This window comes from Andrena cerasifolii, chromosome 12, assembly GCF_050908995.1.
Source record: "Andrena cerasifolii isolate SP2316 chromosome 12, iyAndCera1_principal, whole genome shotgun sequence".
In the NCBI taxonomy this organism is placed as follows: Eukaryota; Metazoa; Arthropoda; class Insecta; order Hymenoptera; family Andrenidae; genus Andrena; species Andrena cerasifolii.
Genome location: NC_135129.1, coordinates 9,745,558 through 9,772,424, shown reverse-complemented (window position 1 = coordinate 9,772,424; position 26,867 = coordinate 9,745,558). Strand labels below are relative to the sequence as shown.

Here is a 26,867-nt window from a genome sequence, read left to right as displayed (position 1 = left end):
CTCGGTGGCCCGGCAAAAAAGGAGCTTCGGAGAAAGAGACGGCGCCGAAAATCTCGCGTGATATCCGCGACGAGAAAGCAGGAAACGCCGGCCGCTTATCTCGCGGTATCTTGACATCGCGGCAGGTGAAGCATTTAAATAATATATCGAACAGGTGAAATAGCAGCTGTTCGTCTGCATCGTTGCCCTGCGCCAGGACGAGCGCGAGCCGCTTTGTAAGCGCCGCGAGGACGTTCCTTTCTCGGCCGAAAATTCTCCCTTTCCCAATTACGTTTCCCAGCGAAGGAGTCTCCGAGTCCCGTATGGTTTTCGCGGAAGGATACAGAACAGATCGAGCGTGTTACAAGCGGAAATTGCCTCCTCGGAATGCGCCCCAATTGGTCCAAGAAGATCCTAGGAATGCAAGCCTCTAACGATCGCTTGAACAGAGGAATCTATTCCACCCTATCACACATCGAAGCTGCATCTTCCAGTCATCCAACCAGCCAGCCGTTTCGCCGAAAGTCCAGCCTCGCAGTCCGCGTCTCCGCGGAATCCCGGCGGCGATCGATCCGGATCCACGGTACGGAGCGTTTGAATACCGCGGTCCTCGCTCCGTCTCCAGCTGAATCGGCGTGCGTGGAGGAAGCGTTCGTGGGCCGCCGTCTGCGGGAAACTCCGCGCCGGAGGGGCCGAGGGTGGCGGTCGGAGCATAGAGGAGGAGAGCGAGCGTAGCCGCTCGAGGGGAAACGGCAGGAAAATGCAGGCGGTGGGAGGCGGAGGGGAGCGTGACGGTTGGATGGAGGGAGAGGAGTGGAGAGTCGGCGGCGGCAGGGGCGACGAGGATGGCCCGACGATTCCAGCGAAAGGGGCGCCGAGGAGTGGGCGAACGAGGGGCAACGACGTTGGAGGGACAGCGTAGGGGAAAGTCGTCGGGGAGGGGTGGAAAGGCAGCTGCAGGCAGTCGGTGCAAGGGAGAGACGCGGCGAGGGTAGAAGGAAGACAGGAGCAGTGTCATGGAGGCAGGTCTGGCCTGCTGGCTGTCTGTCGACCTGCTCCCTGGCTTACCTGACACCGCTCGCCAGTGTTTCCAAAGCCGCGTGCACCGATGGATCGGGCCGCGATCGTCCCGCGAGCCTCGTGAGCTCTCCACGCTCCGATCCCACCGCTACGTCATCCCCTGCGTCATCCGCGTCCTAGCCGTGCATCAGCCGGAGGCTGCGTGTCGCGGGGATCATCCTCGTCGTGCGAGAGAAACGGGGTGCACCGGTCGGCGGGGGGAGGGCGAGGAGCGGGTACAGTGACACGTTGCGATACGATCGATCGAACCGACGTCTACGGCGACGGCGAAGTAACAACGCGTAACAACGCGTCGCCGAGGCGGGACAGAGCCGATCGCGGGACAATGTGCTCGTGACAGGAACGGGCCACCGTCCCGCTGGCGTCGCCTGCCGACGATCGTGGACGATCCACCAGCATCGACCAGGATCCAGCTTCTTCCCTGCGCTGCCGATCGCCCGGCGACTCTCCCCGCTCGCTTTCGGAGCAGCGTGGCCCCGGAGGGAACCGGAGTGACACGTACACGGAGGACTAGGAAACGGCTGATACGTGGGCGTTGAGTGATCGTTGTCGGTGCCAGTTGCCATTCGGAGCCATGAGAGATACCAGCGATATGATGGAGGACGCCTTGTCCGAGGTATGTAATGGCCTGATAGATCGGCTCCGTTTCGTTTACCTCGTGCCCCGGCTATCCGCTCGGTGGATCGGCGACCGCGGGAGACCCGCTCGACCCGTTGCACGGGATACTCTCGGCGGATCGCTGGTCCGTTGCCTAGTCACGGAGAAGACCAGTGTCCCGTCCGAGGCTCGCCTGCATTATCCCACGGATAATACTCCGCATTCCTGGCCGGGCGGCCCTGAATAATCCAGTCGGGAGCTGCGACGGCGTAAGATTACGAGACACTTGCTCGGGAGCGTCGACTTAACTCCGCGATTTAGAAACACCTTGTGTACCGGCCCGTTTATGGAGGTCCCGCGGAGGAAACGCGCTCCAACTCCATTATTATTCACCATTTCGCTCGCAACCTTGGCTTCGACGAGCCTGGAGACTCGGGAGCGTTTCAAAGTATCGCCGTGGAAACGCTGGCAAACCATGCGGAGTGCATTGTACTTGTTAACGCCGATCGGCGCCGCTGACAGACGAAACGTTAACGTTACGACGACGGCAGGAGCATTACTCGATTCCGTGCACAGGGTCTTCTGCGCGCAGCGTCTCGCGGAAGTAATTTTCTGCTCGCCGAGAAGCTGAAAGTGCCCCGCTAGAAATTCCTCGAACGCTTTAATGCTGATCACCACAAGCTAATAGGAGGCGGAGCGAGTTGCGTGACTCACGGTTTACCTAAATACTCGACCCTGGAATTTTCTTAACCGTTACGCTGTTTAGGGTTTCCCGTCGCCGGGACCGAGAACACTTCCCTTATGCCTGAGAATTTTTTGACAGATCAGCTGCTCGAATTCCTCCGGATGGTGTCCGGGGAAGATTGCACTTTCCATTCGCGGAATATTTTAGCGGACAAGCTGTCTGTGGGCGATAAAGGCATTCCGAATTCGCACCTGTTTGCATCACCTGTGATAAATTACAGTATTTGAATTTAACTGGCCGCCATTGTCGGTGGATCGTGTTATTCTGAATTCGATGCACTTTCCCGTTACACGGGTGCATTCAATTTTGCGCGTACGCGCACATCAGCTCGCGAATCGAGGGCCATTATCGGTTGTTGAATTTACATTCGTTTTGCATTCGTTTTATCGCGCCCTTCTGCACGCGACTTTCTGCGACTTCCGCCCTCGATTTTCCTTAACTCACCCCGTGGAAAATGGCAGCAGGCCTCTCTCCCTTGCGAATTCCAGGAGACTTTACGCTGAGTGCACTGTTGCGGATCCGCGGAGGAGAGAGCATCCCTGCTCCGTGTAAAACCTCCCCAATGGGAGCTTACGTTCGATCATGGAGGCAGCAGCGCCTAGGCAAACAACCTTGCTCCCTCGTACAGAGAATGGCTCCCGGAATCTTGTTAATTAAAAGGGTTTCAGCTTTACAACCGAGCCTTCCTTTCTCCCATAAAACTCCTCCGCAACGATCGCCCGCAAGACAATGCTGCGACCGCTTTCGCTAAAAGGTGTTCAGCAATTGATCCTCCAGCTTCCTCGATTATATTGTCCCGCGGAGATGTACCGTCCAGCCGGCAGAAATTCGCCGGAGCTTCCTGCTCGCTCCACAGCAGACGTGCGGTGTAATGAGTTATACGGAAAAAATCAATTTTCCATTAAGATACAATTATTTACATATAATTGATATATGTTAATCATATTTGTACACAAAAAAATTAAGTTTTAACATAAAGTAATTCATTAAAATATATTTTTGAACATAATAAAAGTAAAACAAATAAAATATATATATTTTTTAATACGTTTAAATATAAACTAACAACAAACATATGAGACAATTATAAAAAAATAAATAAAATAATTCATTAAAATATATTTTTGAACATAATAAAAGTAAAACAAATAAAAAATATATATATTTTTAAATACGTTTAAATATAAACTAATAACAAACATATGAGACAATTATAAAAAAATAAAATTAATTTTTTATATAATTCGTATTGATAATAAATTTAATTATACATCTTCATCACTATCAGTTGAATCTGAAGGAATTCAAAGCTCAGTGTCCTTTAAAAATAAATAGTCGAGCACAGATGTGTCTAGTTTTTTCGTTACATTACGTGTATTTTTTTCTCACGTGGGAGCACTTGGGAGCAAATAAAATTTATACCAAATTAAAGGGCACAAAGAGAACTAATTGTAGTAAAAAAAATTGAAAGAACCGATATGTTTCGTTTTTTTTTAATTCTCTCCAGATTTTAGAAGATGTGACAAAAACAGTAATAATTTGAGTCACTGCTACGTATTCATATCTTTATCTGCAAGAATTTTTAATTAATAAAACGAAAGAAGGATACAGGGTAAACCAACCAGTAATTGACCGCATACCAGTGAATGACCATTAGGCAAAGAATTGTCAAATATAAATTTAAACATTATTATTTTAATATCCTACATTTTTAGTTACGCGTATTAAGCAAACATTAATAAGTACAATTCTTATTAAAAGTATGCGGTCATTTACTGGGCTTCTACACGTTTTGCATTTTATAACTGTTTTTTTAAAATTACAATAAGAATAAGTAATTATTTTTATAGAAATTTCAAGAAAAATTCAAATGCAATTTCAACAGCTGTTTTGTTGTTATACATAAATATATTCCAGTATTAATCTCAAAGGTCCATAGATTCAACAATTCGCTGGTTGGTTCACCTTATTTTGCTTATTTAAAAAAAAGAAAGAAACGAACTCATAAATCCAACAAAAATGCAGCGGGTAAATATTTCCTATGTGTAGCCTGTGGCAGCTTGCGTTTGGTTATTTGAGTTTGAATGTAATTACTTACCTTAAATCCGTTATATACGTTACTAAGTTACGATGTTCTTATATCGTGGGACCGTTTACTATCGATTCCACGAAATGAAATACAAAATTTCATAATTCAAATTTTGCTTCTTGAACACGCGCCGCGGCGCTGCGAGACGTCTCGAGGCGCTCGTTAAATCCCCATGGAAAGCGTCGATCGGCGAGCGTAGAAAATGCACCGGCATAATGCGGCGAGGAGGCCGGAGACGGATGGGCTCGCGGAACGAACAAGGTTGCATACGCGGAAGGGGCCCCGCTGAGCCGATAGACTCCGTTAATTGGATTTCTTCGAGTTTCCGCGCGGCGCAACTTTTCGGCGTGGGAGGCTGGTTTGTTAACGGAACGAGATGTGTTTGCTGCGTGCCCCCCTATAAATAGAGTGTTGCCGCTTAACGGGCGACGCTGGGGCATCGATCGCGCGGAGGAAATGTCGGCCGACGTATCAGGCTTGCTCGCCGCTAATTAAAACGTTAATGGCACTCGGCGCGTATCAATTAAAGTCGATCCGCTCGCGCCGAGTGCATTAACGGCGTGTAACGCCGGGCGTTTAATAATAATCGCTCGTGCCGCGCGAAAATGCGCCGGGAAGAGCCCGAGCTTATCGCGACAAGCCTGCGGGGGCTGTTTTCTGAAACGTTGCAACTTGTTTTCTATTAGAGTGACTCGAAACGTTGTATTTAAACGGGAAAGTTGATCCGTCTGCGCGCAGCCGACGCCAATGGCGCACCTAGAGGGGGCGAGGGAGTCGTAGCAACCCCTCGAAGGAGAGGCTTTTTAAAAAGCAAAGTAAACCGCACATTATTCTTTGAATAAATTTCTATAATCATCTGTCTCTGTATTCTTAGCATGATTTACTTATTCTTTGCAAGTACTTTCGCATTTTACTTTACTCTTCTTGCTCCACTCTACTTTCTGCTATTCGCATGATTAGCTTTAAATCTTAAGATTTTTTTACTTTAGTTTATTCTTAATATTTGTTACGTCTATTTGTTGTCTCCATTTTAGTACACTGTTAGGCTTCTCGACAGTGCACATATTCAGCTCTCTTCTTTCTTTAGACTAATAAAGACGATTAATTACGATCTAATGAAAACCATTAGAAACATTTTCATCCCCGCAACTCGACTCCCCCCCGAGATTAAATGCCCAGTGCGCTCTGGCGGAGGTATTAAAAAATCAGGAGCTATTAACATCGGATCTTTTGTGCCACCTGTTACATAGCAGGCTATAAAACTGAGAATTCCGGCTCCGTTCTATTATTCATAGCGTTACATCGGTGAATTCTCCGAGCTTCTCTTGCGACAGGGATGTCTCGGAAGCTCTCAGAAGTGGGGACTTGCGATTTACGCTTGTAGCGGGTCTACCGCGCGAAGGTGAAGATAAATAAATCCCCGATTCGAAGGCTGTTTGCTGAACGATGGTCCGTGAACGTGGAGGGAAAACCGTGGTCTCGGGCGTCTGTTATTTCTGTTGTACACTCCTCCCGGTTCCTCCTCGCCGAGCGCTGGCAATTATTACCGAAGAAACACGGTTCCCCTGACGTAACGACCCACGGAATTATGCAACCGCCGCCACGGCTGACAAACTTCGAAAACGCCGCTCCGTTGGATCGATTAGCAATTCAATTAGCGTGGCCGCGTGGGTGCCCCATAATTTAGTTGATCCGCGGAAAAACGCGCGGCGAATCTGTCGCAGAGCCCAGCCGATTGTTTGCGCAACGTCGCGGCCCTGCGAGCAGGGGACACTCTTCCGCGGAATTAATAACAGAGCTCCATTCGCTGGGCGTATTTTTACACCGAGGAGCCATCCCCCGGTTTGAAATCCCCCGCGGAATAATGAAACCCAGAGAGACTTCCGCGCGGCGAGTCACAGGGCGCCGGAATCTGTAAAACCCCGCAGAGGCGGTCTCGTTTCGCCATCCAGATAGCGAGGAAAAGTTAAATCAAGTCGCTACAATACCTCGCAGACACGCCGGGATATCGACTGGCCTTAATTAAACCTCCGCTCCGATGAAAAGGCCTCCATTTCCAATCTCCGCGAAAGCACTCGCCTGGGAGAAACGAGATGGCATTATCCTCCCGTTTGTTTCGACATTCCCTCCAATTTCCATCCGGCCCCGCCCCGCCCCGCGACTCCCCCGCGCCAAAGGGAGGGAAAACATTTCCTTCTTTCCCTCGGCCCGCGACGACGGGCTTTTCAGCGCCCCGGAGGCCCGAGGGGGCGAGTCGCAATTACATAATTCACCGTCGCATCGGGATCTTGATAAAATACAAAGTGCGATTACACACCCGCTGCCGCATAAGTTCCTCGCCAGCAGATATTACTTTCCGACCGCGTACTCTCTCCCCTTTGAACTCCTCCCTTCCGGCCAGATACGCGATACGTATATACGACGCCGATGCGCCGCTAGATTGCGGTGCTCCGCGTAGTTGAAACATTAATCGGAGTCACAATCCTCGCAGGTGGATCGATCCGAGCCTCCCGAGCGTTGCTCCATTACCTTTGCTCCGCGATGGGGCTGGGGATGAAAGTCGCCTAAATGCCGTTAAACGCAAGGACCGAGTATCGAGATATTAATTTCAGCGAAAGCCTCGGCTACTCTTCCAAGAGACGAATCTCTCAGTCGAAATGAGTCCACTGTCGGTGTGCCTGTTTATTTTCTAAAGCCTCCACTGCATCGCGACAAAAATTTGACGCGCTTCCTGGGATGGTCCCGGAATTGGACTGCAGAAAAATTGCAAGAACCTTCCGGGCTTGTTTTACTGTGCGAAAGTTCGAACGACTTCCCTCGACCTCGATATCCTATCTCTCTCTCGCGCGACATCCCTATCAGTTCCCTCGGTTCGCATTCCGCCGGCGCGGAATCTAAATTTCAAATGGAATCTTATTTCGCGACCGAAAACTTTCCGCTTTTTCGCACGGGCAAAGTTCCCTTTGAACTTCCCGAATTGTCCCAGCGAATTCAATCCCGCGCGGGGCTACGATTTCCCTCGGCAACTTTTAATTTCGTTTGTCTCCTTCCGAGTACAGGGCGCTTCAACTCCGGCGCCACGAAATCTCCGGGCCCTTTCTGCGAACAGCTTCTTACGATCGCTTCTTACGCGAATAACGGCACCGAAGATTCTTTAACGCCGCTTTCCAGTGACACGCGGAACGGGTTCGCAAATTATAGGTCACGCTTTTTAAATCACCCTGTAGCTCGATGACATTATGCGCGATAAAGAGTTAATGCAGAGTAATGCCGCTTCATTATATCGCTCTCCCCGCGTTCGCCAATGGAAATACACTCGTTAGCTCGAAAGTGACGGTTTTTGTTAATTGCCCGGTATAAACCCGGCATTTGTTAAGAGCGGCAATCTTTAGCCGCCTCCTCTTTCCCCTCCTCTCCCTGCGGAAGAACTGTCCTGTCTCTCTTAACGCCCGGAGAGCGTTATTCGAGGCTGTACTGCGGCGATTGTGTTAAACGCCAGGTTTTATCAGCCCTCGGTGTAAAATCGATTTACAGCATGCAGAACACTGAGCGGGGTACCGGTATCATATTTACGATATATCAATATATCGTTTACGAGGCGAACCCGACGTTTTGTTGGCCTCTTTTACGGCCACCTTGCGCATCCGCCTCGCGTAAGGGTATCGATATTCGATAACACTACCTGGCCGATAACTGCGTTTCAATAAAACGACCGGTCCATAAAAATGTTGTAAGCGAATTACGCCTGGAACCTCTACCCGGGGACTTTTATTCCCGTCGATTAGTCGATTATCAATATTTGGCGCGCGCATTCTGTGGCTCTTCTTCGACCCATCGGCCCTTTATACGCGCGGAAAACTGTGGGAATGATCGGCACCCTAAGCGGAAATCTATAGTTTTTTGGAATGCCTATATTTTTTTCTGATGTTTTTGTGTGGTCTTAATTTTCAGTAATGATAGATGATTATTGGTTTCTCAATGGAATAAAACATCTCGAGTACCTGTTAAGTGTATTATTTTAAAAATATTCAATGGAAAGCAAATAAAGACGTAAAAGTACAATCGTATGTAGGGTAAACCAACCAGTGAATGATCGAATTGGTGAATCTATGAAGCTTTCAGATTAATACTTGATTATATTTATGTGTAACAACAAAACGACTGTTGAAATTGCATTTAAATTTATTTTCCTTGAAATTTCTGTAAAAATAATTACTTATTCTTATCGGAATTTAAAAAAAAAACAGTTATAAAATGCCAAACCTGTAGAAGCCCAGTAAATGACCGCATACTTTTAATAAGAATTGTACTTATTAATGTTTGCTTAATACGCGTAACTAAAAATATAGGATATTAAAAGTGGAATAAATGGAATAAAGATTTATAATTCGGTACCACCTTTTAAAAGATTTATATTTTGTATGGATTTTAGTTTGTTTAATTTTTTTTCATTTGGTTTTGAGTGCAGTCTAATTCATTGTGTTATATTTTTGTAGATCAATAAATATTAAATGAACTAAAAAATTGTACGTATTTGTACGGATTTAAGTTATTTGATTTATTTTTATTTACTTGCTTTTGTATAGACAGAGTATATTTTATTTCGCCATATTTTCGTAATTCCATAATATCAAGGAAACTGAAAATTTTTAAAATGACTACAAATATTCATTTACTATTTTAATTATAATTCTTTTGTGAAAATTCGAAAACCGTTTTAACCGTTTTTTTCTCGGAATAGTGGAATTCGAAAACTGATTTTCTTTCAAAAGTGGGTTTTTGTATAAACCCTAGTGCCAGCATTACTGCAGTTTACCCTCCATTAAGCGAGCGTGTCTAGCGAGGAACTTTTACTTCGTCGAACGCACGGTCTTCGGTCTGAATCTGTATCTCCGTTAATTACCCGACCCTGCTAATACACTTCCTCCTTCCTTCATCCTCCATTCTCCTTCCGTGCATTTTAAATTTCACGCCGCGTTATGAGTCTTTCTTCCTGCCCCGGTTAGTCGATTGTTACACCTCGAACGCGCGATTTTATCGCGGCTCTTTCTCTTCCCGTCCGCCTGCACAGCCGTGGCTCCATTGAAATGCCCATGATCCGTCGTAAATTTTTATCCCTCCCCCACCGTCGTCGCCCGCTCCTTCCTGCCTCTTTAATTACCCCCGACACGCGAGCACGGATACATTTGAATTCCGATGATTCAATACAAGGCGATTCGGCGCAGCCTGCCGATGGGGGCCGTTTATTGTGTCGAGTCAATATTTTACCGCCCCCTTTCGCCCGCGCTTGCCTTTGCCACCGCTCCCCCCCCCGCGGGGTAAAAAATATTGGTTTTCGATACGAGATAGTGCATCGACCCGGCTACATTGTAGCTACAGAATTAAACGGTACACGGTACGTACGAATAAGAAAAAAGGAAACGAGCGTTCGCTCCGACGCGCGTTCATTAACGACCGTATGAAAATCTTCGAGCCCCCGTCCGCTCGTAATTACGCCCACCATTGCGCGATTGCTCGATAGGAGAGGCGTTTGAAAATATCCGCCGCTGGTCCCGCGGCTTTTATCGAAAATCGCTGCCGCTTCGAAGGGACGCGTTTTCGTTGGATTTTCTGCGGCGGAGGGTAAATAATTAATCTAACACTTACCAAGGCAGGAATAGGGGTGAACGACCGGAGTTATTAGAATTCCTCGGGATTTGCAATTTAGATCGATGCCGGGACGGAGAGCACACCGGAACTAATTTGCGCGAGCGTTTTATGGACAAATTAGCTGCGTTTATCGGGCATTTATGCGCGTTTAAAATTGATAAGCCTGACGAGGGGTTGCCCGGGGCCGTAACGAAGCTGATTCGCGATTAACGTTTTACGGGTAAATTAGTCGGCGTCGGGCGGGGGATAACGCCGAGCTGGAAATGAAGATCGAACGTTCGGTAGCTGTGAACGAAGCCAATCGAGGAGGGCCAATTAAAACGTCGGCGATTAATTATACGCGCCGGTGATATTAATTCGACGATTTGAATATGGAACGGGAGCGTTATACATTATTTCAGGAATACACTTCGTAATGGCCCTTTTACATTCCTCTCTCTCTCTCTCTCTCTCTCTCTCTCTACGAAACGGGCGATGTAACGGACCTGGGAGATTACTCCACCGGGTGATTCTATTATTCAGATACAGGGAAATGAATATCGATACGGAGTGTTCCGGGCGCGCAACTAATTAGCAGCGGCGCGGCCGTGATTGGGGATTCAGGACATCGTTAAATAAGTACGGCGGAGAAAATGTGGAAAGGATAAAAATGTAACTGCTGGGCACGCCGAGAGCTTGTTTGTACACCGGCTCGCGCGTATGCTTCCCCGCGCTAATCCATCTTCTCCTGCGTTCATTTTCTACCTCGTTACAGACTTTTATTTAACGAGCACCGGCCTGCCACGCTCGCCACGCTCGCCTCTCTCGTTTTCACCGCAAAAACCTGGCGCTTTGTTGCGTGAAATATACCAGCGACTTAAAAAGAACAAGCCCTGGATCCGCGTTCATTATCAATAATCTTCCGACTCGCTCGGCCGCGGTTTCAATTTATTTCCCGAGCGATCCCCGGCGAGAACGATTCCCGCCGGGGACAATTACAGGGCAATTTCCGTTATCGGGCCATCGATGTGCTTCTTCGACAATCATCCAATTTTCCTAGCCTCCTTGTCGACGCTTCTGCGAATCGTTTCCTTCGAACGCGCGAAATAACGGGTAGAAGTTAAGACAAATTTATTCGTTACTTGGAATTTTGATTTCCATGCAAAATCGACTGCCTCTCTCTGCTTCGAAGCGCACCTTCGAGTTTAAAGGGCCCCGGGCTAGTATCAGTTTCTTTGCAGACGGCTCAGGGCTGTCGCTGTTAGCAAAGGATCAGCGAATCGTCCCGCTGTTCTCCGGGAAAGATGCAAATTCACGGGCGTTGAAACCGAGCGAGCGTTAAGTGGAAAAGCCGGGGCACGGTCCCCCTCGGAGCTCGAGCCGCTTCTTTGTTCCCGTGAAGTCGCGTTCCCCGGCTCGGTGCCGCCTTTGCCTGTGTCAAGGCCTTAATTAACCCCGAAGTGGAAACCGGGTCAGTTTGCGGAGTTTTATTTGCCCGTTGGAATCGATATCGCGGATGCGCTATTAATCTCGCCGGGCGGAGAACACGCGTTATATACTCGCCGCGAGACCGCTGCCAAAGTGGGTCGGGACTGAGTCAACGTGCAGCGCGGCCTTAACGAAGCCTCTATGAATGTAAAGTCCCTCCTCGTTCGCCCGGGGTTTCTCCCTTATTTACACGAGGAATCACTTCCTCGAACGGGGCCAAAAATTGCCGTCGTTATCGCTGCCCCGTCGCATCGGCAACCAGCGGACCCCGCGTGGAAAGTAATTCGAAAGCGCGCCAGGGCGAATGAAACGCGAAAATACTGTCGCGGGAGAGCGGGAAAGATCGAATCGGACCGAGAGGGAGTGGAACGAATTTCCTTTGCCTGGTAACGGCAGAAAGGTAATTCCATCTTTACTATTCCACCGAGTTCTCACTCCGGGCAGAAGTTTCCGTCCGTGAAACACGCGATGGAGAGACTCGGCCCGTTTGCGTTTCATCCCCGAACTTATTCTGTCAGCGTTTATTACCCTCGTTTCGCGAAATGAGAATGTCCTCTGGTAGGGGATGTTCTTTTTTTTTTTTGCTTGATTTTATTTCACCGCGAGGGTGTTTGCTTCTTTGAAATTACAATGAAGGGGCCGGCGTGCCCCTGCCGCCGTACCCCGATCGATGAAATTCCCGTTTAATCGCGCATAAATCGAGCAATCCTCTTTAATTACGGCCTCGACGCCTCTGGAAGAAGCCACCTCGCCGAGAATTTACATATCCCCAGCCACTTTGCGGGGCGACAGCCCTGCAATCGCGTTTCCTGCTTCATTAAAATGGATACACTTTGGGACAGTGTTCCCTACGAATTGACTTTTTAGTGGCGCTGCCAGATGTCGAGTGCTTTCTTTCGTTTTTTGTCTCGCTCGAAGGGAAACTCTGCTCGCGTGTAGGGAACGCGGAGAATTATTCAGTGGCTTGCAGAGGTATCGGGAATGATTGACACCGGCGTTGATCAGTGCCATTTATCTGAAACGAAGGTACCAGTCTCCGGAAGGGAGTCCGAGAGAAGAGTGTCAACTGAGAAGGGAGCATCTATCTCGGAAAGCAGCCCCCAAGAACCCCGTTCTCCGTGCCCTGCCCTCCTCAGGTAATTAAAGATCCGTGGATTTACATATCCCTCGCTGCTTTCCGGGGCGATAGCCAAAAATCAAGTGTCTTCAGCCGATCAATGTGCACGCGCTTCGAGATCGTGGCTGGCTTTAATGCGTCCTCGCGTCAGCTGGATAATTGCCTCGTTCGACGGCGAGATCGCCGATGATCCTCGACGGCTCTGCACCGGTTTCGAGCCTCGTAAACGATCGGCGAACCGCCCAGCGTCTTCTTCTCTATGCTAATACCTTCCCGAGACCCTGCCCCGCGAAAATGGACCGCACCTGCGAGACACCTCTCGACCCACCTCGTTCACAGTTTCCCCACGACGCTGCGAAACTGCAAGCCGACTCTGACCTCCCCATCGAACGAGCCACGAAAAAAAAAAAGCTGGAAGACAATAACGAGAGATAAAGCGTCACGAGTGCACCGCGGCTCTTTTTAATCTCCGACTCCGTCACTTTTCGCTACGCAAGCTACCCTTCAACGCCCCCACGACCACCCTTAACCCTCGTCCCACAGTGGTTCCGAATCGCTAAAAAGCGGCAAACCCCTCGAAACGTACTTCAATTTAGTCAGAAATCGGTGCTCCGGGCTTTTTGGGGTTGGCGATTGCGAATCTGAAGTCAAAATTACAAAAGAAACAAATGGCAAATCTAATGTCACTGGTGTGAACGTTGTTTTCAAGTTAATCTTCGTGAAGATTGGTTACTTTCCGATTTTTCACTAAAACGATATAATTAGAACGTCGATTTTAATATGACGATGTTAATTTATAAACTGTTTGAATATTATTTTAAAAATTTTTGTTCCGATTCTAGTGAAAAAACTCAACGTTTATCCGTTTAGTAGGTCACACACTTCAAGTATATTGCCGGAAATAATAAAAGAAAACTATGGATTATAAGCGTTGTTTGAAATAAGGCATGCTGTTTTATTCATATATTAAATGCACTTGGCGCTTTAAATTTAGATATCTTGAAAAATCGCAAATTTCCGCAAATATTCTCAATTGGATATCATACTTGACATGGTACTTTATATCAAGAAACTTGTTACCGCATGACACCGGGTGACACTCAACTTTGTTTTCTGTCTGCTTTATTAAAACACGACTTAGATTTATGACACATTGCGAAGGGAATTACACGGATAAATTCAAAGATATATTACTTTGTTTCTGTGGAAAGTTTATGCTTATACCACCTACTTTAATGGTAAACTGTTTAAACATATCGATCTTCTCAGCTAAACTTTCTCCGACACATTAAACATGCTCCCATTTTCAAGACAGGAGCACGAAATTTCGTCACCTTTGACGGCCCTATATCTCAATAACCAATCAATACATTTAAGAAATTCAAACGGCATTTGATGCACTGATATATAGACAACAAATCTGCTAAAATAGCAAAAAGCTGCTACGTACTCCGAAAATTGAATTTTGGCCAGATTTCGGCGATTTGGAACCACTGTGCCCTGTCCCGCGTCCAGAAGAACGGACTCCTCCGTCGACGATTTCCCGATCGTCGCCAGAGAGCGCGAGGCAGAGTCGTAAAGTCCGTCTGGGGGGGAAAAATCGCAGGCCAGCCAGGGGCACAATAACTCAGCCACCGTTGCTTTCCACGTTTACGGCCGGGCGGTGTCTCTGGGTCACTGGGTGCACGCATTTTCACGCACCGCTACCGTCGCTCCTGGGTGCTGTGCAATAAATTTCTCGAATTTACGGGCGACCAAGGTCAGTCGTAAACTGGCCACTGCTCGGTAGCAGGGGCGGTAAAATCTCGCACGGGAAAAGCTGGAATTCCGCGTGCACCGAGCGCGCTCCCGGTGTCCCGATAGAGGCTGTCGATAGGCGGATTCCGGCTTTCACGAGGCAGATGCTCGCACTTTATAAAGCTACCGGACGATTTTACGACGCGCAGGCCTGTAGCGGCTCCCCGACGATCTTCTTCCTCGTTCGCTTGTTCTTCTCTTTGCCCGTCGTGTCCTTTTTTCTCGCAGCCTCGTTGCGAGTCCTTGAGGGAGGGGGGGACGTTTTATTCACGGGCAGCGTTTAATTCGCTGGTTAACGTGCAGCGGGAATTAGCGGGGCGACGGTGTACCGGTGGAGCGGGGAATTTTATGGAAAATTGAAGGGGGGTAATTAAGCGTTCCGCGGGCCCGAGTTTGCTCGCGAGGGGCCACTGTGCGCGGGAACGTGCAATTTTGTTGGAAATAAGCGTTATTCGGGGAGAAAGTCGTAACGAGCATTCGCCGATTACAAAGTGGCATCGTTAATGCGACCGCCAGGCGATCCGGTTAATGCGAGCGCCTGCTTTTTGTACGTTTCAATTTTTGGGAATGATCGCGGTAGCCCGACGCCGGCAGGAAACGCTGACAGCCTCGCGGAATCTCGTTAACCCTCCTGATGGATACATCTTCTTTTTTCTTCGGCGGGTTTGGTGCCCGGTGCATGCATGCGTGGCTGATTCCCATGCTCTCGCGCTCCCTCCTGCGCCCCTCTGGCCATCGTGCTGCGTCGCGTCCTTTATGACTGTATTAAGCTTGCTCCGTCTACCGGGCCGGTGACTTTATTTCGATTTGCTAATGAAAGGTAATAGGTCCTTCGGGATTTAACGCACCCGCGATTCATAGTGGGAGATCTCCATTGGTTTGGAAAGGGAATAAAAGAAGCATTGGCACGTCTGTCACTAGAGCAACCTGGAGCCTTACTCTCTATGGGAATAGAATCTTTCATAGGAAAAACAGAAATAATCCCCCAAAAATGAGTTCCTTTATTTTCATCCTTAAGGGTTCTACCTAGTCAGGCGGCCGAAAAGAGGCGAATGTTTGTGAATTTTTTTTGAACAAGTGGAAGTATATATTTGTGCAAAACTTTTTGCACTTGAAAGAGCAACGCTTAAAGAGTATTTGCTAATTTTTTCGTGGAAAAATATTTAGGTTTATGATAAAGTAACAACCGATATCTAAGAAGCATTTTTAAAAATTTGGTTTCGCGGTGAACACTGCCATTCGGAACCAGATTGTCTAAAATCAAATTACAAAAAAGATTTCGTTAGTATATTAATGTATCCTCTGATTGACGGAGGGAATTTCCGAAATATTAATCTAAAACAGAATGGCGACCATTTAAAGTTGAAACCCTGATTTTTTCGCGTGATTTTTGCAAACTAAGATACTTACTTCTTTTTAAATATTAAATTCAGAGTATAAAAACAAGATGCAGCTGAAAGATTTGTGGGGCAATGTAATGATGTTGCGCTTAGGGCCTGCAAAAGTATAAATGCGCCCCTGCGAAGATGGGTTCCATCTCTTTTTGGAAGTGCGAGAAGATTTTATCGGACATGGTGGTAGTTTAAGGGGTTAAAGGGTGCCTCGTCGTGGGCAGAGGTAAAAATGGAAGGAGAATTAATGGGGAAAAGACGAGCGCATTAATTGGCCATGTTCAAGCATTCTCACGAACCATTCTCTGATTTCAGGACATGATAATGGACTGCGGGGGTGACGGAGGAGGGCTCGAGGATCTCGTCGACCTCGCGACCGACGTCGCGGATTCGTCTCCGAGCATTCGAGGTAATTAAACTTCCCTTTTCTATCTTCCCTCGGTGACAAGCTACTCTCGAAGGAGCCCGAGCACGGAGTCTTCGTTTGAACAGAGATGCCTGTCGGGGGCGCGCCTAATTAGGGGTGGGATCAGATTCCTGGCTACGAGAGCTTGGAAAATAATCCAACCGCCAAATATTATCCTAAAGGAGACGAGGACTCGACAAAGAGAATCGAGGAGCAGAATTTATTTTAGGGACATTCCATGCGAACTCGGACAGATTTCGGAGTAAGTTTTTGCTGAAATTTCAATATGTTGTAGTCTTTAGTGATATTTCAATAATTTTTTCTTAAAACTTCAATGTCTTCTCTATAAGCACCGTAAAGCTCATCTCCACCCGTTTACTACTTCCATAGCTATAATATATTGAAAAAAGGGTAGCACTTAACTTCAAACAGCTGTAAAATCGACATTTTTCAAAATTTTGAAAAATCCTTTCAGGTACGTTTAAATATCACTAAACACTACAACCAATTGAAATTTCAGCGATCCACGAAAACTTACTCCGAAATCTGTTCGCGTTCGCATGGAATGTCCCTTTAAAGAAGTTTCTTCTTTCATATTCCCTACTCCACCCCCTCGATACACTTTTCCACGAACAATCCATTCGCACAGACACAGTTTCTCCCGTATCTCATTAAACCCAGCAAACAGTGGCAGCTGTCTTCTGAAGATTGCTGCGAAGCCCCGAAATAAGTCCCCCGCAATTTAAACGCTCCCCGCAATACTCCTCGATCCCATTTCCACTCGTAACTACCCTCTTGTTTTACACGGCTCGCTGCAAGGAGGCGACGGTACTCGCACGTTTTATTTACTCGTTAATTAGATCGTCAGGAGCGACGGCATTAAGAGAAGGTCCGCGTGTAACGAGACAGAATAACGCAGCCTGAACGGCGCGGCGGGGCGCGCTCCGCCTGGATGGGGGTGAAATTGTTAAGCCAAACAAACGTTCGACTGCAGGGGGAAATCGTCAGGAATGCAATTACCGACCCCGGCGGCACAAAGGGGAATGTTTTCGCCTCCTCCTCCTCCTTAGCCCCCCGAAATATCCCCGAGACGGAATAATTATTTACAGCCGCAAGAAAACTCTTTGTCACGGTCCTTTCACTTTGTGCCCCGTCTCGCAATAGAGAGAACCGCTCGCAGGTAGCGCATTATAAACGTATCATTAAAACGTTTCTGCCTCTCGAGGCCCCAGATTATCCACCGAAATGGCGGAAATGTCTGACGGGGCAACGGGCGCGAGGAAATTCTGTTTACAAAACCGTAGCTTTCCCTAGCACGGGGTAGACGCGATACGCTCTTTCAGGCCACTGTGCTTTGAATCGAAGCTTCTCCGAAATGCTGATCAAGTCCAAAGTTTATACTTTAAGGAGGCAGAGTCCCTGCAAACACCTTCCTTCTCCGGAGAAGAGAAATGGCCCTCGGAATTGATCCCTCGACCAGGCGAGGGTTCTTCGTGGGAAGGAAATGGAGCGCCAGGACCAAACAGCTTCCGTGTTCTCGGTCCCCTGGAACGGAGTCAATGCTCGGGAGTCGGGCGAAGAGAAAGGGCACCTCCTCGCGAGGAAGACCGTCCAGGGTCCATGTAATTACGTCCTCCTGGATCGCGGCGCAGGTCTCCCGACGACTTCATGACAAAGTATACCCCCGGTTTACCACTTTATAATCAGCCAGGTCGCGTCCGCCGAGCCGTGGACCCGCGACTGCCGGCTTAAAAGCGACCGGTAATCGCTCCTAATTACCTGGTCCCTTCTCCCGCACGGCCTGCCCTGCACGCTCGACACAGCCGCGGGCCGATTTTCGGTCACGCGATGCCTCGTATCGATCACGACACACGCCCCACCGACATCGGTTTCCCTTGTGATCTGCTGCCACCTTCTCCGCTCGGCGCTGTCCTCTTTGGAACCCTTCCGAGTCGCCTGGGATCGCGTTTAATTGCCAGCATTCGATGTCACGTCGATCCTCCCCGTGATCGATAAATTGTAGGGAGGTTGATCGCGATCCCGGCGCTCCAGTCGCTTCTCTTAAGTGTCTTTAATTGCACCGGGCCCGCGATCACCTCGGCCGATCGCTCTTATTCGTGATGGCGTGGATTCTTTTTAATGGCACTCGTTACTGACGCATGCCGCTCGGAGAAGCAGCGATTAGTCCGCTAGGTGTACCGCTTTTGATGGAAGCTGCGTGGCTGCCGAGACAGTGGGAAGAACTGCTTGAGCGCTCTGGTGCAGTGACTTTAATTGGCTGGAGTCCTCATTGTCTTCGGCCTCGGCTGCTTCTGGAATATTCCGCGGGGCCTGGCTTTTCAACGAGGATTCGTTCAACTTCTACTCTTCGAGATTACTGCCCCCGAGCTTAAGGCAACAGGATCTTTGTAATGGAGTTCCAACGCTCAAAGAAACTCGGCTCCCGAGTGTTTCCAATTCCCTTCGCGAGCTTCTTCAATCACGGGTGCAGACAACTGTCTTGGAAATCTTCAAATACTCCGTCTTAAGGGACAATCGAGCGCGGAGGCAGTCTCGGTCCCCTTAATTAGCTTCCAGTGATTCGAGTCCCTTCGGATTTTGAGTCCTCGAGTTATCCCGTTCGATCCTGTTCAACAAGCTCCCTCGATTTAAGGGAGCATCCCGGTCAGCGCGCCGATAAATTCAGCGATTTTCAGGAATTTATTGCGGGGAAAATAATTCTAGTAATGGAATGAAACTTTTTCTAATTACTAAACTACGTTTCTATAGTAAATAAAAAATAGAAAGGTAAGAAAATTATTGCTTTCGAAATGCTTTTGAAAGCGGTCTTGATGACGTGTTTAAAAATTCATGCCTCGCTCGTGCAGGCGATTTCAGCAGTTAGACTTGTCTGAAACCAAAAATCCAAACAGATTCTTGATCGGTATGACTGTCGCTATCGTTCGAACTGTAATTAGTGATTTATCTTCGAAATTAGCAAAATGGCGGGCAAAATGCAAGAAAAATGTTTTTTCGGCTTTTTCCTTTTGCTATTATCGATTTTAAAAGTAGGTTAGACTGGATGAAAATACTTGGTTGTAGTCCCTGCGAGAGCCACAGGTGTGCAGAATAAGCAGTAAAATTTATAGAGCAATCGGTTCGATAGATTTCCAGATTTTATCTTCGCGATGTGGAAAATGACGTTTCGAGAAAAACGCGTTCAAAGTTTTCAGAGGCCGAGCCTCTGTAGAAGCTAAAACAATCTGAGCTTTTGCATGAAAATTTAACAGCACATTCTTGAGGATATGTACCGTCGAAAAATGTTTAAAAAAAGTGGATTTCTTCAATCCGTCTAACCGGAATGACTCCTTAAAGCGTAACGATTCGTCGCAGCTATGCAACCCGCTGCGAGCTATTTCTGCCGCGCTTCCATCGCCCGGAATCATCTCCAAGGAGCAACAGCGATTATTAGTAACCTTCCGTCTCTGCGCCCCCGTAACAAAACTTATTTATACAATTCCGCGGCTCTGCCAAGTTGTAAACGTCACCTCCGACTTCCTTCGTCTTCGGCCCGGCCGCGGCCTGCCTCGCTGCTTCCTAGTGGTTAAGCCGGGCCCTTTGTCAGGGTGAAACAGGGGAAATCGAGTCGCCCGGGGAACACGAGATATTTCGTTGCTTTCACGCGGACCAGAAACGTCTCGCCGAGCCCTTTTAAGGGCTCCCTCGTACCTGCCCCCGTAGACCTCGCAGAAATCCCGAGGAAATTTTTATTTCACGACCCAGTGAGAAAGGTCGCTACCTTCTCCGCAGACCTTTCCTACCCCACCCTTACCTGCCGCGCCTGGGAATTTCAGTGATCGCCGAAGATAGGGGCCGCCTAATTCTTTCGAGACTCTTAAGTAGGACGTTTCATCAGCGACGCCTGGAAAGTCACCCTTTCCGATAGGTGTCTCTCCCAGGGTTGTAAGGAATACTCGAATAATTACGTCTCTTCACATTCCGTCGTTCCAGCCCGCAGTTCCGCGGCTTTCAACTTCCGAGATGCTTCCCATGGAGAAATGATAATTCAATCGACGTCCCGCCATTTGCTGCGCGCAGCGCTCCGTCGCTCGGAGGATTGAATTTCGAGCACTCCGAAATATTAATGCATCCCGCGGCGCGGTCCATTAATTATCCTCGAACGAGATACAAACAAATTTCGAAGCTGCCCGAGGCCAGCCCGGGCTGCTCAAAAGCCACGCGCGCCGCGACTCCCAGCGACCCTTCATCGATCTTTCGGTTTCAAAGTCCGTGGCACCGGCTCAAAGTCCATTTATAAGGCTCATTAAAGTTTCGTGGGTCGTTAGCATTAATCACTAAAAACGGCCACGACACGGGGCGACGTGTCCCGTGCACGCGGGAAAATAACTTTCTGCCGCGGCGCTCGCCGGCCCCGTTCTTGAGATATGAATTTTATATGCTAATGGCGTCGGCTGGTAGCGTCTACGTTGCTTACAGCCGTAGGAATTTCAATCTTCCGATGGAAAATTGCGGCACCGTGCAATTTCATCTGGGCCGCGGTTGAATAATAGAGCAAACTCCGGCTGGTGGTCCCGATCGAGCCCCGCCAGCGATTTACGATCTATAAATCCCATTCCGGGCAAACAGGGCCACTCCGCACGCTCGCCACTCTCGCCCTTTGCTTTACCTCGGCGAATTCCAGCGACTGTTCGCGGTAGAATTCATTCGAACAACTCTTACGTAATCTTCGTTCGAGGATGATGCTGTGCGAAGCGAGGACGTAGTTTATTTCTCGTTTCTGAACGAGCTGCCTCCATCGGACTTTTTAACGACCTGTAGGATAGATACTTTACGCTCACCTCGATTCCACGTCGAAACTTTTATCGTTGAGGATCTGCCAGTGATATATACCCTTTACGATCAAACAGGAGACACAAATTGTTAGTGGAATCTATTTCCCAAAGTTCTCCATTGCGCGGTATATAGGTGATACCAGTGGTGCACTCAGAGGAGGAGGCCCAGGGGCCTGGCACCCTCCGAAGTAGAGGCTTTGTAAGAAGAAAAGAAAATTGGATTTTACTCTTTAAATAAATTTTTACAATCACCTAATGAATTTTATTCAATTTGCATTGAATGAAATTACAGTAAGTAATTTTTCTTAAATAATATTTTAATCCGTTCAACTCGGCTCCCCCGAGATTAAATCCTGAGCGCGCCACTGGGTAATACGTACATAGTTCTTGAGGGTAGTTTCTTTTCCTCCTCCCGTCGATAGGATAATTTAATTTTAAATCGTCTGACCGATAGACGATTGATTCCCCTGTGATTGAGTTCCAAGCGATTCTTACTTCCGTCTCATTCGCTTCCTGAAGCGAGCTTCCAGATCGTTTTTAGGCCCCGTCCGTGGGACGAGGCCCTCGCAGATACGGCTGCCTTTACCGAGCCCTTTAAATCGTTGACTAACCTAACTCAATCCAGCCTCAGAGGCCATAGAATGGAGAGACATTTAAATCTGGCTATCCCTGTGGGAACGTCCGGCGTCCACGTCCTGGGGGGTTGTTCTCCATGGGGGGAAAAAACAATGAACTCGTTCCCGACTGGTCTGGACTCTGTTGTGCGGTGTCGATGGTACGAAGAAAAAAGGGAGCACCTAACGCGCGCGGGGCTTCGCGGAAAAAAATGGCCCATCGAGTAAAAAGTCCCGGTGCGGTGGCTTCTCTTGGCCTTCGACTTGATTTATGGGAACGCGGGCATGAATCGGGGCCCTGTTAGTCCTTCGACAGGTAAATTGGATAATCTCGCTCGCGTAATAAAGAATAATGCAATGATACTCCAAGTAGAAGAAGCGGCATTCCGAAGAATCAAACGGAAGATTCAACTTCTCCGCGAGCGAACTTCCTCCGTCGTTTATCAAAAGCAGCGGTCCTCCAGCGTGCAGGTAAATACGATGCATCTGCATAAACGCTATTTCCACGAGCGGACGCGAATTCTGCTTGCCAACTGGTCCCGCCAACACCAACATGCTGTTACATAATTCATAGCAACAACAGCCTTCCTCGTTCAACCCCTTTCCCACCCTCGCGAAATAATAACTTGTTTAAACTCCCGAGCTTCTCTGCCCGGTCTCCTATTTTCGATCCACCAAAGCGTTTCACCCGGCCGTGATATCCACGCCGCTCGCAGGAACGTGGGAGATCAAAGTGGCGTAGAGTGACAAGCGTCTCGTGTTCTTACAAGTCCTCCCTCGGGAATCACCCGTCAGCCCCGTCTTCCAAATTTCTGCCAACTTCCCACACGTGAATGTCCCCAAAAAGTGTCCTCTCACAAGGTGCCTGTACACCTCCCCTCGCGATCTTCCCTTTGGAGGGACACCGTCCCGTAAAGTATCGTTTAATTGAACACCCCCCCTGCGCGGAGGGTATCCACGAAGTTCCCAGGAACAGGTAAGCCTGGACTGGCCGTACCTGACGACCCTTCCACCGAGGGCTTCTCGGAAGGGTGTGCGAACAAGGGGGCGCGTGTACGTACACGGCCTCACCGAACCGAAGAAGCAGAGGAGAGAGAGGCTCGTGCGAAATTCGATGATTCGCAGGAAGGATGGTGGGGTGGGTAGCGACAGGTAGTTCCCATGGGAGGCTCATGGTGCAGGATTCCCACAGGAGTGCGCGAAACCGGGCCACCGCACAGTGGGGAAGTTTTGCGATTTTATGGCCAAAACTGCAGTAATGAAATTTTTGAATTTTACAAATTTAATATAAATGTCAATTGAAGAAATATATCCATTTTCGTGGTCAAAACTTCAAAACTTATTTTTTAATATATAAAATTCGGCAGTTTTACGTTCTAATATATGAGAAACTAAATTATCCGAGAAACAGCACTTAAAAAAATTACGAACGATAAAGATTTTGTCAAGTGCTGTTTCTCGGATAATTTAGTTTCTCATATATTAGTATATTTATTTTAATATATTAAATATTAATATATTAATATATAAAACAGCACTTACAAAAATTACGAACGATAAAGATTTTTTCAAGTGCTGTTTTTCGGATAATTTAGTTTCTCATATATTAGAACGTAAAAGTTCCGAATATTATATATTAAAAATAAGTTTTGAAGTTTTGACCACGAAAATGGATATAGTTTTTCAATTGACATTTTATTAAATTTGTAAAATTCAAAAATTTCATTACTGTAGTTTTGGCCATGAAATCGCAAAATTTCCCCACTGTGCACCGAGTCGAGCCGAATTCCGGTCCTTTTTTCCTTCGCTCTCTCGTTCTCTCTATCAAAACCAGGGGAATCGAGTTCTCCAGCTTTTCACGCGATCTGATTCGCACTGCCCTCTGAGCGCAGCAGCCAAGCCCTGGATTCGCGAACCTTTGCCCGTTCCCTTCGAGAGTCTTCTCTGCCTCGTTCCTCTGTTGTTTCGCCAAACGCGCGGACTAATGGCTATGCATTACCTAGTGTGACAAATCCGTTGCTCCGTCTGCGCAGATGCCGCGGAGAGGTTACTGACGTTGCTGGGCGTGGACGACGAGAACGAGGACCTGGTGTCCTCCTCCGAGGACGAGGGCGTGGAGCTGGACGAGCTGGAGGACGAGGAGGACGAGGAGGAGAACAGCAGGCTGCTGCGGCAGCTGGCCGCCTCGTTGGCCATGGAGCTGAAGCAGTCCCACCAGAAGCAGAGCGCAGGCAGGCTGCTGGCGAGAGACACCATCGACAGGGACGAGATGGACCTGGTGGAGACCAGCTACCTGGAGCGCGGTTGCCTGCCGGCCGAGGGCTTCAAGGGGATCCGCTACCACGAGAACGCCACGGAGAAGTGTCAGAGGCAGGAGCAAGTGTTCGCGGAGTCGTACGAGTGCCTGGACCGTCGCCTGAGGATGGACGAGGACCCCGAGGAGGGAAGGAGCTATCAGGATCAAGTGCCGGGGTCCTGGGGCGCCGGTTGGGACGCCTGCGCCGCGGAAGCCCTGAGATATCTGGTGGAGGACGAGGGGCTGCCGCCGCATCATCCCACGGTCCTCGCCATGAAGGAGCATCTGGAGCTGCAGAGGGAACGGGCCTTCGCTCAGTACACCACGTAAACGAATCGCCCTGATTTTATCGGCCCAGACGCTATTTTTTTAAGGAAGCCTGGCTTTCGCTGTGGGACGCTTTCGGCGAGGGGCAACCGCGATCTGTAACCCACCGGGGCGAGGGGGTGTTTCCTGCTCCCCGTCGAGGATCCACACCTTTCGGGAAGCTACTTTAGCTGCTTTAGCACCTGCTACAGTGTATCGCGCGCCTAGGAAGGGTGCGATAGGAATTCCCCTTGGAACTCGGTGTATCTCTCTCGGTGTTCCGTAAAACGGGAATTAAAATTCACATCTAGATCGCTCGTTTGCCTAGCGAAACTTTAACGACCCGCTGCTTGAAGCCTGCCCCACATTCGCCCCTCGACCGCCCCGGCGGAACCGTCGTCGTTCACGCGACAATCTCGCGCGAGCAGAAGTTCCTGTCGCGGTAAAAAGAGGAATCTCTTTTCATTCAGATCAACGTGCATTCACCGCGTGTTTGCGAAGCAAACGGCGCGCTTTCAGACCGTGAGACTGCGCCCGTCGAGCGGAGCCGAGCTTCTCCGGAGGCTGCGCCTCCACCCGGGCGGCTGTCGCGGACGAGATGTGTAGGCCGTGAGAATGTCGAGCGACTGACTCGGGCAATATCGACTCCTCGACCCCGGCAAATCGAAGGCAGATCGCCTAGATCCCCAGCAGTTCGTTCATTCCTTAGCTCTGCCAAAGCCCTTAGTTTCACGTCTGCGGGAAAGTAGTCCACTGATATCCATAGCAAACTGGAAACCTTGCACGGGACATTCCATTTTTTAGCAAGCGGGAGCAAGTCATTTGTTAAATGCGATTGAGCACGGTTGAAAGGTCGAAGCTCACCGCTGATCGAGCCTCCACCCACGAAATGCTCCCTCGTTTCGTACTAGCTTATTCACGTGTCCTCACTGGAACGTTTCGTCGGTGGTCAACCGCAGTGCAACAGAGACTGGTAGGGGTGCGCTCGATTTATTCGAGTCGAATAATAATCGGTCCGAGTTCAGCTCAGCTCGTAAATGCCTAGAAACTGGGCACAGTGGATCCATCACTCTTCAGGTCCTTGCGCCAAGTTGTAATAAAGAACGGGGGGATGATGAAGTTAGCATCCAATGGCGCGCGATTCGCGTCACGCCCGTTCGACCACCAAATTAGCACCCTTTCTTTATAACCAAACGTTCGTCCCAGAGGCGAGCTGCTTTTCTATCCCTTTCTCCTCTTTTCTTTTTGTACTCCGTTTTATTGTATCGTGATTAGTGCTATTGTAACCGTGGTCGCTGCTCTTTATTAGCCATTATCGTTCTCATTACCGTTATTTATTTTCTACGATTATCGCGTTAGGCTAAGGGATCCGTTCGTTCCCGCGACGCCGTCGATCCGTTGGATTCGCTCTATGGTAAACGAATGTCAATAAACGATGTCAATGGGATAGGGTTCATACGCTGGATCGATATGAACGAGAGCCGAGGGGGTGCAACACGCCCCCGTCCAAGTGAATTTCCTTAAATCAACGTCGAGACTCGCCGTTACTTTCGCCCCCCCCCCCTCGAGAGGCAGGGGTGACTTGGAGATTTTTATCGATGCACCGCTTCCAGCCTTTCAACTCCACGATCGAGTAATTATTTTCAGAGAGCAGGCAGGGTGATTCGAAAAGCTCGAGGCTCGCTGTTGTCAGTGGCCAGGTTCCACTGATTATTTCGGACATGATTCTTTACTCGGTCAGGGTGTTGGAGAGCGAGGAGCTGCGGAGATACCATCGCTAAAATCACAGTACACGACCCTAGGAGAAATTCGTAGATTATTTTATCGTAAGTGCGTGAGAGATCGAGGGACAGAATTAAGAATTTTTTTGGCACTTTGAACGTTGCATCGCATCGGGAAGCCACGTAGATCTCAGATCTAAATGGAGGATACGTTTCTGCCCGGGTTGATAGCGATCTAAAGATGGGGTGGAACGTTTAATTAACGCGTCGACTGGCAAATTGTATACGAGAAGCTGCACCCAGTGTCGTCAAAAAGAAGTGTATTTTATCCTCCAAAGGCGCTTATTACGAGTTAGCTGTGTCTAAGGAGGAGTTCATCGATATTAGATAGGCGCACCAGATCAATTCTAGACCGGCAAATCGTGAGGAAGGATCGTTGGTGTCTTGGTATACAAGACGAGCTGTGTTCATCGACTGTGGATCGATCGAGAGATCGTAGACGGGGAATACCACGATCGCGTGTGATCTTCGATCGACGAATCGACCTCGATTGCGAATCACGCGCCAGAGAAGCGGAGGGAACCTCTTCAGCACGGCGATCGATTTGCCTCTGTTCGCGTAAGATCCAACTTAAACTCTATGGGATCGTCGAGATCTACTCACCCCTCCCTGTACATATGTATGATATACCGTTTTAACTTATACACAACTATTGTTACTTTTACAATAAATCATTGTAGATAACATTGACCAGTAAATAAATGAACGCTAAGTTAATTAA

The 26,867-nt window shown here is 48.5% G+C and overlaps 1 protein-coding gene across 2 annotated transcripts; it reads left to right on the top strand.

Moving 5' to 3' along the window:
• The first annotated feature begins 802 nt into the window (after positions 1 to 802).
• Positions 803 to 26,867, top strand: LOC143375565 (uncharacterized). Of its 2 annotated transcripts, XR_013086937.1 has the most exons (4): positions 803 to 1,675; positions 16,227 to 16,320; positions 23,797 to 25,209; positions 25,241 to 26,867. XR_013086937.1 is itself a non-coding variant. In XM_076824811.1 (3 exons), exons 1-3 carry the CDS (start codon positions 1,634 to 1,636, stop codon positions 24,387 to 24,389), a joined length of 729 nt encoding a protein of 242 aa, XP_076680926.1. In that variant the 5' UTR covers positions 803 to 1,633; the 3' UTR covers positions 24,390 to 26,867. The 2 variants fall into 2 exon arrangements, 1 of the variants encoding a protein (XP_076680926.1); XM_076824811.1 differs by having other exon boundaries at positions 23,797 to 26,867.